This window comes from Anomaloglossus baeobatrachus, chromosome 3 (assembly GCF_048569485.1).
Source record: "Anomaloglossus baeobatrachus isolate aAnoBae1 chromosome 3, aAnoBae1.hap1, whole genome shotgun sequence".
Taxonomy (NCBI): Eukaryota; Metazoa; Chordata; class Amphibia; order Anura; family Aromobatidae; genus Anomaloglossus; species Anomaloglossus baeobatrachus.
Window position 1 is genome coordinate 617,905,009 of NC_134355.1, and position 13,789 is coordinate 617,918,797.

Sequence of the window (13,789 nt, forward strand, 5' to 3'; positions counted from 1 at the left end):
CACATTTTCTCACCTCTTTTCTTAAAATCTGCAGCACGTCAATTCTTTCAGCTCTTCCTATATTATGCAGCCTTTTTCTTGCCGAGACACCGCTTTTTTGGTGTCGAAAAATCTGTTGCAAATTCTCAATGTGTGCACACAGCCTAAAAAGCCATAGAAAAATACTCACAGCAAGATACACAAGGCTGAAAGATCATGATACCATTAACGGCCCTCAGGCAGGGAAAATGAAAGTAAAGAAGCGATCGTCACACAGTTGGGCCCTGTGCGCACTAGACGTTTTTGCTGCATTTTTTGCGGCGTTTTTTACCGCGTTTTTGTGGAGAAAACGCTGTGACATTGCTTCTCCAGCAACGGCTATGAGTTTTCAGAAGTACTCTCCGCACACAGCGGTTTTTTTGTAGCTGTGTTTTTGTGGTGACCACAAAAACGCAGCATGTCAGTTATTTCTGCATTTTTCAGTCATTGAATGCAGTGCACAAAAACGCAGCCAAAAAAGCGCTAAAAATGCACTCGCGGTAAAAACGCGGGTGCGTTTTTTGCGGACAAAAACACACAAAAAACGCCTAGTGTGCACATAGCCTTGGGTAGGTTTAGCGTCACGCGGGAGGGTAGGTTTAGCGTCACGCGGGAGGGTAGGTTTAGCGTCACGCGGGAGGGTAGGTTTAGCGTCACGCGGGAGGGTAGGTTTAGCGTCACGCGGGAGGGTAGGTTTAGCGTCACGCGGGAGGGTAGGTTTAGCTCTTAGAAGGACACAGTTAGTAATGATATCGCCTTCAGGATCTTCATGGAGAGTTTGCTCGCCATATACACAATTTCTGTGCTTTGGCTTTCCTTCCTTACTTTTTTTTGGCCGGGGAGGTAGACCTCTGCAAGGAAATAGATATATTAAGCCTATAATGCAAATAACACTGAAACAGAAAAAAGCGAACCCCATAGAACAGTGGTCCCCAACCTGTGGCTGTCACTGCTGGGGAAGGCAGCGAGGTACTGGATGTGGCTCATGACCATCTCTCAGAGCTCACTGGTAAGAAAGGAAGAAACACCAGAGGGTTCCGCTGCCTGCACAGGACGGGGGCAGGAGGGGACTTCACACTGCTGCCCTGGTGAGAGCTCTGCTATAGAAAGAACGGGGCAGAAAACAGTCTCCACAGCAGGGATAGGACGAGCCGCACGCTGCGCTCAGCGGCACTGCTACATTGCAGAGCGACAGTGCTGCAAACCCACCGAGCCTGAGGATATGTGCACGTTATGTATTTGGTGCAGAAATCTCTACAGCATTTCTGCATCTCTTGGCAGGAAAAATACAGCGTAAAATATGCGCGTTATTGGTGCTGATTTTTCCCCACACATTATTGTGAAATCTGCAAGTAAATAATCAGCAAAGTGCAGGAGACGTCAGGATTCTCATTCGCTTTGCCGGCATCAAGATTCCGTCAAGTATTGTGACACCGGAAAAAAAAAAATCACAAAACTGCAACGTGTGCACAGGCCCCAAGTGCAATCAATATATTTAGACATGTACAGGATTGCGAAGTCACCTGATAATGCAGCAGGATACATAGAGCTGAGGGACAATGATACCAGTGTGTACAGGATACATGGAAATCATCCCCTCAACAAGGACGAGCTGACCACTTGTGTACAGGGGGCAAAGCACTAGGTATACTGAGGGGCAAGAGTGGGGTATGCAGCGACCTTCACTGAGGTGGACACATCTTCTATCCTGATCATACAGGGTGTGGGGATCCCTAATCATCTTGTACGTAGACTTTAATTAGTGGGGTTTACTTTATGGTCTTCTATCTTTACTAGGGAGTTAAAGGGAACCTGTCAGGTCCAATATGCACCCATTACCATGAGCAGTCCTGAGTGTATATTACTAATCCCTGCCTACCTGTCCCTGTATACACTAGCATAGTTAAAGAGAACTTTAGAAAAAGTATTAAGATCTTTTGTCATATGCTAATGAGCGCAGGGACTAGTCCCAAGGACGTTTCTCCCCTTAGCTAGTCAGCCCTGTGGGTGTACTAACATGCTAATTAATACGCAGCGACACCGCACATACTTCACTGTTCAGGGCGGCCGGCGGAGGATGGATGCACACTGAGTCCTCAGCACTTCCGGTCATGTGCACTATACCTCACTGAAGCCGGGAAGCTTATACCCGACATCAGTTTAGTGCGCACGATCGGAAATCCCGGGTACTCCGGAACATGCGCAGAGCCCATGCATCCTCCGCTGGCCGCCATGAAGAGTGAGGTATGTGCAGCGGTGCTGCGCATTCATTAGCATGTTAGTACACCCACAGGGGCATGCTACCATGCTATGTGGGTTGACTAGCTAAAGGGAGAAATGCCCCTGGGACTAGTCCCTTCGCTCGTTTAGCATATAGGAAACGATCTTTAGAAAACTTTTTCTAAAGATCCCTTTATCTATGCTAGTGTATACAGGGGACGGTCAGGCAGGGATTAGCAATATGCACCCAAAACTGCTCATGGCTCTGGATGTGTGAAGCCCCACAGGTGTTGTATCGGTGCATTACCTTCAGGGACTCCACGTAGCTGGTGCTGGTCACAGGTAGGGAATCTTCGGTTTTGATCGTGACGCCACTCTCAGTATTGCGGTCAGTGGGGACCGCCACTGCAGGTTAGGGGACGCCTGGGGCTGATGGTGGGTGCAGTCGGATGTAGTAGCCTCCTGAGAGTGAGGCAAGCCCCAGGGCCCGGTGTGGGTTTGTAGTACCACAAGTCGCAGAATAACCACACAGGCAGGAGGTCTTTTAGGGTTTTTACTCACATTTGTTGGCAGGGTGAGTAACCCGGGCGTAGCTGGGATGAACCAGATGGGAACCAGGTATCCTTCAGGCTGACTTTATGAGGGTGACTACTGACTCGCCTTCCTTAGCCCTTGGTGGTTTGGGGTGACCCCGACTTTGAGTCCCTATGGGGGTCACCCAGGGAAGATGCTGCAGCCTCTCTCCCCCTTTTGTTTGCCGTTTGCTTGTTCCCCGGACCAGGCCACTCCAGCTGCTTGCCTCCTGTGACCTATGGGCCCTCACTGCGGTTACGTGGCTGCGGCTTTTGTGGTGTTGTGGTGTGGGCTTTGAGAGCCCCACACCGGCAGGTTTAGCAGAAGAAAGCTGGATCTATCTTCGCTTCGGGATCTGCCGCCCGGTTGGGCCTGGTGCTCTCTAGCAGTCCCCTTACTTCCCACTCCGTGCTTTCTCTCTAGCTGAAGCTGGCTTTCAGGTAGCACTCCTAGTTGACCGTTCTCCCCCGTCAGTAGCCACTGCGCGGACGCTGTCAGACTACAGCAGCCCACGGGATCTGCTCCTGCTCTGAGCTCCCTGGACTCTGCACTGCACTGGCTCACTGCTCCTCCTCTCCTGTTCTTGCCTACGCCACCTAGCAACCAGACTCTCCACCACACCCCTTGAGAGGAGATGGAGGCTTTTGACCCCCTGCCACTATTCCAGTGGAGGTATAGGCTTTGCCCCCTCCTGGGATCCCCAGGGGTCCTCTCAAAGGTACATGTGTGAGACCTGATCACTATGCGCCTGTGTTCCACACCCCAGTCAGCCATCTGGATTACCTGTATTGTACTGTCCCCAGCATGGGTGCAGTACTCAGTGGTGCCTGACCAGGTCAGGGGCGCCACATTCCCCCTTAGTTATCACCAGCACGTCCTCGGGCTGCAAGACAACATTTTAAAATGCATAAAAACATTAAAACATGTAAAACATTTAAAAGCACCAGGTACCATACATCACCACCCTCCACCCACAAGTCCGTTAACCCACCCAAAACCCTTTCACGTTGGCCGCGGCTTCAGCCACTTCTGGCAGGATGTAGAGGCGGCTTTCATGGGCTGGTGGTTTCAGGGTATACCTGGCCTGGTGGATCCGCGCCTTCAGCCTCTTCTGGCAGGATGTAGAGGCGGCCTCCACAGTTGGTGCTGACCAGGTACTCTCTTTGTGGTGGTGAGCCAAGGCCCCATAAACAGGCGTGCTCTCTGGTTGCAGGTGAGCCAAGGCCCTATATACGGACGGGCTCCTCCTGGTTGCAGACGAGCCAAGCCCCTAAACAGGCTGACTCTGGTGGCGGTGGTGCCCTCTGGTGTAACTATTTACACTGCGAGAGTTTGTGGCTATAGCCAGTTCATAGCCTTAAGGTTTATGGTTTTCTCACAATAGTTTTTGTGGGCACATTACTTAAACTTGAGAACGTTGCAAACAAACTTTTCAAAACTTCAACTGGTAACTTCTTTCTTTACTTTACTTCACTTTACTCCTCTTTACCAGGGCTTGAGCCTGTATGGCTGCGGCACCTGCTGCTTTCCTGCTCTCTGTCGTCGTCTGTGGTCGTCTCATCCGTAGGTTCTTTTTCTCTGCTTTGTCTTCCTTCTCTTTCTTTAGGACTTTGTGTTACGTCCAGAGCATACAATCCTCTTTCGCCTTGGTGCATAGTAAACTGGACTGAATCTCCCATCTTTAGATTTCTGCCAGGGTGTCCTCTAGGCAGATGAGCTCTCACATCTCTTCTGTTGACAAATATCCCTTCTTTGATACCAGGGGCTACAATGAATCCATATCCACTTCTCAAATTGAAATCCTCCACTACTCCTCTGCAAAGGGGTCCTCTGGCCTGGGCTCTGGACCTTCTCAGTAACCTTTTCTCCTGCAGGTCTCTGGCTGTGACCTCTCTCTGCTCTGGAGACTGTGGTGCAGGGGACAACTGGTTTCTGCTGCGACGCCTTGTCTTGCGGGCTGGGTTCTGCCGTGCTGGTACTTCAATGCCTGTAGGGCCCCAGGTAAGGTTTCTGGGCTGATCTTCGTCTGCAGACGGTGTCAAGTCCTCCTCATCCCAACGTGAATAGGGTAACATCTCCGGCTCTGAGTATAGATCCACTGCTGGTGGCTCCGGAGTCAGCTCCTCAGCTTCCTGGCCTTCTCTCCCCCTTAGTTCTTCGCTGCACTCTGGTTGTGGCAGCGCTGGGGATGAGTGGTCCTCAGCTGGTCCGGGCGGTGGACTCTCTGGCGCGGCTGCAGGGGCTGCCTGAATCTCCTTGGGGGTGCGCGGAGGGCGCAGGTACTGATCCACCAACCACTGCGGAAACTTGGCCTCCATGTCGGCCTTCAGCTGCCAGTATGTGGAGTTCTCTCCCAGCGTGGGCTTCTTATCAGGGACCTCCGTGGACTGGGGAGCAGTGTCTGCTCTGGCCTTGCAGGCCGGGGTAAATGATGAGGTAATCTTTTCTTGGCGGGCCGCGCCTGGCATGGCGGCGGCCTGGTCTTGGCGGGCCGCGCCTGGCATGGCGGCGGCTTGGTCTTGGCGGGCCGCGCCTGGCATGGCGGCGGCCTGGTCTTGGCGGGCCGCGCCTGGCATGGCGGCGGCCTGGTCTTGGCGGGCCGCGCCTGGCATGGCGGCGGCCTGGTCTTGGCGGGCCGCGCCTGGCATGGCGGCGGCCTGGTCCAGCACCTCACTTGCGGCGCGGACGAGCGTTGCTGCGGCGGTGGGGTCTCGGCGGGCCGGGCCTAGCAGGGCGGCGGCCTGGGTCAGCGTTACGCCTGCGACGCGGATGAGGGTCGCGGTGGCAGCCGGTTCTTTGCGGGCCGGACTGGGCGTTGCTGCAGGGACCGGGTCTTGGTGGGCCGAGCAGGGCATCGCTGCGGCCGCTGGGGCTTGGAAGGCCGCACCTGGCGTGGCTGCGGCCTGCTTCAGCGTCGCCGCACCGGACGCCTCTTCGGGGACCGCGGGCGTGGCAGCAGGGGTCGGGGCACTTGCGTTGGCCGGGGCATCACTTGACTCACCCACCGGTGGCAGCATCGGGGTCTGCGTCGTCGCCGTCCTGTCTGGCACTCGGCGCGCGGCTCTCCTTTCATAGGCCCGAACCGCCACGGTCATCTCCAGCATTTCCATTCGTTCTTCCCGGATCTGCTCCACAACCCGGGTCTCCAGTCGGTCACAGAACTGGGCCAGCTCCCGATACCACCAGGCAGCGGAGCCCGGTTCTGGATTCCTGCGGTCAGACGCCATTTCTTCTGCGCCGTCTTCTGCACGACACCCCAGCTGTGGACTCGCCGTTGCCTCTGATAGCAAGCTGTTCAGTTTCTGCTCTGCCTCTTTCAGCAGCTCCTCTCCCAGCAGCAGGCTTGTGGCTCTCTTTCCTTCCCGCCGTCTCTGGACGCTTCCACTCTCATAGCTGGCAAGGTCAGAACTCTGCAGGGGATCTCTGGGTAGCCACACCTCTTCGTGGGCGGTAACTTCTCCCAGCGCGGGCTGCTGTTGTTTTTCAGCGCGCTTTTCATGGTGGCAATATGGCGGCGCTTCCAATTTTTCAAGCGGACCGCCCAGGCACATGGTCACCTGTCTGAACAGGTCTAGTCCTTATCCTGTTCGTGACGCCAGATGTGAAGCCCCACAGGTGTTGTATCGGTGCATTACCTTCAGGGACTCCACGTAGCTGGTGCTGGTCACAGGTAGGGAATCTTCGGTTTTGATCGTGACGCCACTCTCAGTATTGCGGTCAGTGGGGACCGCCACTGCAGGTTAGGGGACGCCTGGGGCTGATGGTGGGTGCAGTCGGATGTAGTAGCCTCCTGAGAGTGAGGCAAGCCCCAGGGCCCGGTGTGGGTTTGTAGTACCACAAGTCGCAGAATAACCACACAGGCAGGAGGTCTTTTAGGGTTTTTACTCACATTTGTTGGCAGGGTGAGTAACCCGGGCGTAGCTGGGATGAACCAGATGGGAACCAGGTATCCTTCAGGCTGACTTTATGAGGGTGACTACTGACTCGCCTTCCTTAGCCCTTGGTGGTTTGGGGTGACCCCGACTTTGAGTCCCTATGGGGGTCACCCAGGGAAGATGCTGCAGCCTCTCTCCCCCTTTTGTTTGCCGTTTGCTTGTTCCCCGGACCAGGCCACTCCAGCTGCTTGCCTCCTGTGACCTATGGGCCCTCACTGCGGTTACGTGGCTGCGGCTTTTGTGGTGTTGTGGTGTGGGCTTTGAGAGCCCCACACCGGCAGGTTTAGCAGAAGAAAGCTGGATCTATCTTCGCTTCGGGATCTGCCGCCCGGTTGGGCCTGGTGCTCTCTAGCAGTCCCCTTACTTCCCACTCCGTGCTTTCTCTCTAGCTGAAGCTGGCTTTCAGGTAGCACTCCTAGTTGACCGTTCTCCCCCGTCAGTAGCCACTGCGCGGACGCTGTCAGACTACAGCAGCCCACGGGATCTGCTCCTGCTCTGAGCTCCCTGGACTCTGCACTGCACTGGCTCACTGCTCCTCCTCTCCTGTTCTTGCCTACGCCACCTAGCAACCAGACTCTCCACCACACCCCTTGAGAGGAGATGGAGGCTTTTGACCCCCTGCCACTATTCCAGTGGAGGTATAGGCTTTGCCCCCTCCTGGGATCCCCAGGGGTCCTCTCAAAGGTACATGTGTGAGACCTGATCACTATGCGCCTGTGTTCCACACCCCAGTCAGCCATCTGGATTACCTGTATTGTACTGTCCCCAGCATGGGTGCAGTACTCAGTGGTGCCTGACCAGGTCAGGGGCGCCACAGATGCATGTTGCACCTGACAGGTTCCCTTTAGGCTATGTGTGCACGCTGCGGATTTACCCGCGGATTTGCTGCAGAAAACATGTCTAACATTGCTGCAGTCATTCCCCAGCAAATACTATGGGTTTTAAAAAATGCTTTGCGCACACTGAGGTTTTTTTATACCAGCGGATTTACCCGCTGCGGAATTAATGAGCATGTCACTACTTTTTCACAGGTACCTGCGGATTTTGCCATATATAAACGTAAAAATCCGCAGGAACCAACCTGCGGAAAATCTGCGACAAACCGCGGTAAAACCGCATGTGGATTGCTCTGCGGTTTTGGTGCGTTTTTTTTTTGTTTTTTTTTACCACAGGTACGGGATTCTTTAAGAGGGTCTGGATTTTTCTTAAGAAAATGGCACTTTCTAGTGCACACATAGCCTTAAATGATTTAACCCATGACGGGCTGCATAGCACATCCAGGAGAATGATGCTGAGGATGGTGATAGTGATGATGATGGTCGTGATGATGATGATGATGATGGTGGTGAGCTTGGTGATGAGGAGGTGGTGATTGTAATGCTGATTATGATGATGATGGTGAGAATGGTGATGATGCTATTGTTGATGGTGACGACGGTGGTGTTGAAGGTAGTGACAATGGTGGTAATGTTGATGGGGGTGTTCTTGTTGTTAGTGATGTGTATGATAGTGATGGTGGTGTAGATGGTGGTGATGATGGTGTTGTTGGTGGTGTAGATGATGGTGATGGTGGTATAGATGGTGATGATGGGGGTATAGATGATGGTGGTGGTGGTGGTATATATGATGATGGTGATGGTGGTGATGATGGGGGTATAGATGATGGTGGTGGTGGTGTAGATGATGGTGGTGATGATGGGGGTGTAGATGATGGTGGTGATGATGGTGGTGGTGGTGTAGATGATGGTGGTGATGATGGGGGTGATGATGGGGGTGTAGATGATGGTGTGTTGGTGATGGTGTAGATGATGGTGTGTTGGTGATGTTTATGATGGTAGTGTTGCTGATGATGGGGGGTATAGATGATGGTGGTGTAGATGATGATGATGGTGGTGATGATGGGGGGTATAGATGATGGTGGTGGTGTAGATGATGATGGTGGTGATGATGGGGGTGTAGATGATGATGATGGTGATGATGGGGGTGATGATGGGGGTATAGATGATGATGGTGATGATGGGGGTATAGATGGTGGTGGTGGTGATGATGGGGGTATAGATGATGATGATGGTGGTGATGATGGGGGTATAGATGATGATGATGCTGATGATGGGGGTATAGATGGTGGTGGTGGTGTAGATGATGGTGGTGATGATGGGGGTATAGATGATGATGATGGTGATATAGATGGTGGTGGTGGTGTAGATGATGGTGGTGATGGGGGGTGTAGATGATGGTGGTGATGATGGGGGGTGTAGATGATGGTAGTGTTGGTGATGATGGAGTGTTGGTGATGCCGCTCCGCTGCGGCCCCGGCTATGTGATGTGACAGAGTGCGGCCGACTATTTACTAGCACAGCTGTGATGACACAGGCCCCGCCCCCAGCCCCAGTCATTGGTTTAGAATGCGGAAGGAATTCACATTCCGAGAGTCTAACCTGCCAGCCAATAGCAGAGCGCGCTCACCGCTTCCAACCAATAGTGAGGCAGGAGACCGCCCACCTGTCAGCCGCTCCGTGCTGGGGTATATAAGGCAGAGCACCCGGCGCTGCGCTCACTCTGAGCTTGTCATTGTGAGGTTGGTGGCGTGAGAGATAGGAAAGTCCGGCAAACATGAAAGCATTCAGCCCTGTACGATCCGTGCGGAAAAGCAGCCTAACGGAGCACAGCCTGGGCATCTCCCGGAGCAAAACGCCAGTGGATGACCCGATGAGCCTCCTCTACAACATGAACGACTGCTACTCCAAACTGAAGGAGCTGGTGCCCAGCATTCCGCAAAACAAGAAGGTCAGCAAGATGGAAATCCTCCAGCATGTCATCGACTACATCCTGGACCTGCAGATCGCCCTGGACTCCCACCCCAGCATCGTCAGCCTGCACCACCCGAGGCTGTCCAGCCCCCCCTCCAGCCGAAGCCCCCTGACCACCATCAATACAGACATCAGCATCCTGACGCTGCAGGTACAGAGCCCTGTGCACGGCCGCGCACTCTGGGGAGGAGGGGGTTAAGACCACTGCATGATGTTCCTTCCATAAGGCTTAACATTGTATAACCCTCAATAGATACAATTCCCATATTCCACTCCTGATTGTGCCTTCATGTTGGCCGGTATGGTGTTAATCATTGGCCATATTTCTAGTGAGGTCTGTGATGCTTCTTGTTCCCTGTGCCCCCAGTGCCAGGTGACCACCCCTCCATCTCGTGTTGATTGCCCCTGCCCTGTGCCCTATTGCCAGGTGGCTGATCACCCCTCATCCCCTCTTGATGATCATCCCCCTCTACCCTGTGCCCTCAGTGCCAGGTGGCTGATCACCCCTCATCTCTTCTGTTGATGATTTCCCCCCTCTACCCTGTGCCAGGTGGATGATCACCCCTCCAGCTCCTCTTGTGTTGATGATCCCCCTGCCCTGTGCAATCTTTCCCATGTGCTCCCAGTACCAGATGGCTGATCACCCCTCTATCGCTTGTGTTGATGATCCCCCTCTACCCTGTGTTCCCAGTACCAGGTGGCTGATCACTCCTCCATCTCCTCTTGTGTTGATGATCCCCCTCTACCCTGTGTTCCCAGTACCAGGTGGCTGATCACTCCTCCATCTCCTCTTGTGTTGATGATCCCCCTTCCCCGTGCACCCTCTCCCATGTGTTCCCCCAGTGTCTGGTGGCTGATCACCCCTCCATCTCTTGGTATTGATGATCACCCCTCCATCTCCTCTTGTGTTCATGATCCCCGTGCCCCTAGTGTCTGGTGGCTGATCACCCCTCAATCTTCTCATGTTGCTCACCCCCTGCCCTCTCTCCAGTGCCAGGTGGCTAATCACCCCTCCATCTCTTCGTGTTGATGATCACCCATCTATCCCCTCTCGTGTGGATGATTGCCCCCTGCCCTGTGCGCCCACCTGCATCCCATCGCATTATAGTAACACGTGCTTGTTTTCTCTCCCCCCGTCCAGGCGTCGGATTTATCAACAGAGTTCATCACGAATGACAGCAAAGCTCTTTGTCCTTAAGCAAAATGGTGAGTATCACGTTGTATGTAGCTTGTGCTGCTCCTATAGATATTTGAAACAAGTGTATATGGATTTTCTTTGCAATGAAACCCCCAGCCCCCCCCTCCAACCCTAAATACACACCTCATGAGATGCAGACAAGCTGGGAATTCTCCCTAATGCCTTAAACGTCTTGTGGGCTCCTGTCATCATCTTAAAGTGGCTGCGTTTAATCAAATAATTGCTGCAAGCAGCCGACTGGCGCCTACATTCATTGCAGTTAAATGGATCCAAACAGAACGGGTTTGCAACCCCACCCGCCTCCTCCATCATATGTTACCGTTTAACCTGTCATGCCTGGGAAACCTGACTTGCACTCGTCCCAGTCACTTCTTGACACCCCCCGCCCCCCAAGAGCGGCTATACATGCAGTGCACAGTGATTATGATGAGGATCATTTAGTGATACTTTTGTAAGAAGGCTCTTTTGCCTATCAGAGGTGTTGGAAGGGTTAATCGGGTCGTGGGGGGTCTTTTGCATGGACACCCAGCTTGTTACAGGCGTAGCATGCGGAGTGCAAAGGGTTAACCCCCCGGCTCCTGTGTACATCTGGAGCATGAGTGTTTGGTTAAATGTGCAGTGGTGGCTTCCTCACTGGCGCCAGGCTGTCTACTGATCTCTTCCACTAAAACCCTCCTTCTCAATCTCTTGCAGGTGTTCACATTGACTGTGTTTTTCTTTGCACAACATGGCTACAAGACTTCCCTATTTCATTATTTGAGTACTGCATTTGTACAGAAGCTTGTGGAACAAGGGGATTCAATGTGGCTATGAAAAGAGACTCGCATCCAAATTTTTTATTTTTTTTATTTTTATTTTTATTTTTTTATTTTTTACCCCGATTTACTTTGCATTCCCAGCCAAGCTTTGGACTGCTGTTTTTAGTTATTTATGAAAAGACTAATAATGGACCTTTCCTACCGCGGAAGGCTTAATTCTTCACTATTCTCCCCTACGTGGGGAGTGGAAGTTGATGTCGTACCACAAGGGATTTGCCACTTTTACCATCAGCTTTTTTTATTTTTTTTTATTTTTTTTCCTTTAAAGCCTTTTATTAAATAAAAAGGTGAAGCACGGAGGTAATGAGCAGGCAAGCGGAGTACCCAGCTATAGAGATTTTTATTGGACTGGACTCGATAACAAACTTGTATATAGTTAAATAAGACGTTGTGAACTGTTTATTCCAAGTTTCTTCCCTCTTAAATGCCCTTGTACAGTAGCAGGGATGTTTGATTTCTGCAAATGTGTAATGATAAGACTTAATCATGCTAAACTTTTTATAAAAGTTTGGTTGTAAGCTTTTTATACAGAATAAATCAATGGTGTTTATTGAAATGACTACTTTAGTTCTGTGCCTTTTTAATCATGCTTTTACGACATACTGATGGGTTAATGTAGAAATTTCCCACCGTATCTGTGTGCTCATTGTTGGTCTTTGTGCCAAGACTCCATATGATTCACATTCCTTGACCCTGTACCGGTAAATGATTATCTAGGAGACTTTGAACAGTAAAGAAGCTTTACTTGGATCAAGGGTGATGAGACCATTCATGGTCGTAATCATGTGATAGCCTAAATCATTGATCATTGGAAGTGGCTATTGAGGGGAAAAAAGCCCTTTGCTTGTGACATGGGATGATCGAATACTTTGATTCAGCTTCGCGAATATTTTCCGAATACCTCGCTGCGATTAGACTATTCGCGAATATTCGATGCGCAATGTAAGTCTATGGGAAACACGAATAACAACTATTCAGGCTTTCCATAGACTTACTTTGTGCATCGAATAGCGGCCTGGTATTCGTAAAATATTTGCAAAGCTGAATAATCGAAGTATTCGATCATCCATACTTGTGACCCCTTTTTAGGCAGAGGTGCAGTAAGTTGTTGCACTCTAAAGTTGTCCAAACTTTGCTCTACTACAACTATGGACATAAACTCTGCTCTTATTTGGTGTTTCAATGATTAGCGGTGGCTATCAATTGACCAATTTTGCTTTATTTGTACTATAGGTACTTTGCTCTTACATGGAGCTCCAGGTAAAGTTTACTCATGAGTTGCCTTCACTGTCCAGTTGTACTGTCTTGATAAGTGTATATGAACATTGTTTTCAAAACGGTACAACTGTTTGTTTTTTTTTTAATTTTTTTTTTTTGTACTAGAAATATTAGGCTCCAAAGCGTAGTCTGAAATTATAACTTAATTTTTGAGTAGGTGAATTACCTTTTTTTTTATTTTTACCAAACCTAAAACTAAGGGAACTTAGTAGTACCTCTTCACTTTAGCTGCATCTCTATGGCCATTCTTCACCATGGATTATGTTATATGAACTCAGCCTATTGAATGGTGAAATAAAACTTTTTGCCTAGTAATGTACAGGTTGGTATTTTCATCCTAGACTTTGAAGTCTGGTGTAGTTGTGACTAGAAGGGGTTAATCTTGAAGACCGGCTATAATTGCTTTGCTTGAAGGACTCTTGCGGTGAAAGGGAGCCTCCTCACCTGTACGCGGTAACACTTTAACCTGAGTTAAACAGGTGTTTGGGAGGCGCCGCGCAGTCTGGAGCAGCTGCCCTTCCTTGCCCTTGACACAAAATCCATCTCTCAGGCCTGGAAGCCAGAGCTGTCCTCATCGAATACAAACAGTGCACTGACAGGTTGGCGGCCAGAGGGCTTTCATGACTATGGGTGAAGCTAAAACAAGCAATGCATTGATCAGATAAGAAAATCCACCAGCCAGTCTGCTTGTTGACCACACATAAAGCTCTACTGATTACAGATTGGGTATGTGGAGTCATCTGCCATCATACACATTTGGCGCTTGCATCCCCTCCCACACTCTGGGTAATTCACTCATGACCGGCATGTGAAAAAAAAGCCTTGTATCATGGCAGACAATGGAACACTTGAGAAGATGTATGACCCGTGTCAAGATCTGAATGGACAGTGCTTTACCAGGGGGTCGGAAGCTGTATGGTGTAAGACTGCTGTGAAATA

At 51.1% G+C, this 13,789-nt stretch overlaps 1 protein-coding gene across 1 annotated transcript; it reads left to right on the forward strand.

Moving 5' to 3' along the window:
- Positions 1 to 9,313: 9,313 nt before the first annotated feature.
- Positions 9,314 to 12,131, forward strand: ID2 (inhibitor of DNA binding 2). The gene is made up of 3 exons (XM_075338761.1): positions 9,314 to 9,707; positions 10,698 to 10,762; positions 11,448 to 12,131. The coding sequence occupies exons 1-2, from the start codon at positions 9,360 to 9,362 to the stop codon at positions 10,752 to 10,754; spliced, it is 405 nt and encodes a 134-aa protein (XP_075194876.1). The 5' UTR covers positions 9,314 to 9,359; the 3' UTR covers positions 10,755 to 10,762; positions 11,448 to 12,131.
- Positions 12,132 to 13,789: the final 1,658 nt, after the last annotated feature.

What these genes read in the sequence shown, in the direction of transcription:
- ID2 (XM_075338761.1), top strand. Translation starts at nt 9,360, where the DNA reads ATGAAAGCATTCAGCCCTGTACGATCCGTGCGGAAAAGCAGCCTAACG. An exon ending in TCAGCATCCTGACGCTGCAG is followed by an intron (nt 9,708 to 10,697) that starts GTACAGAGCCCT and finishes CCCCCCGTCCAG; the next exon opens with GCGTCGGATTTATCAACAGA.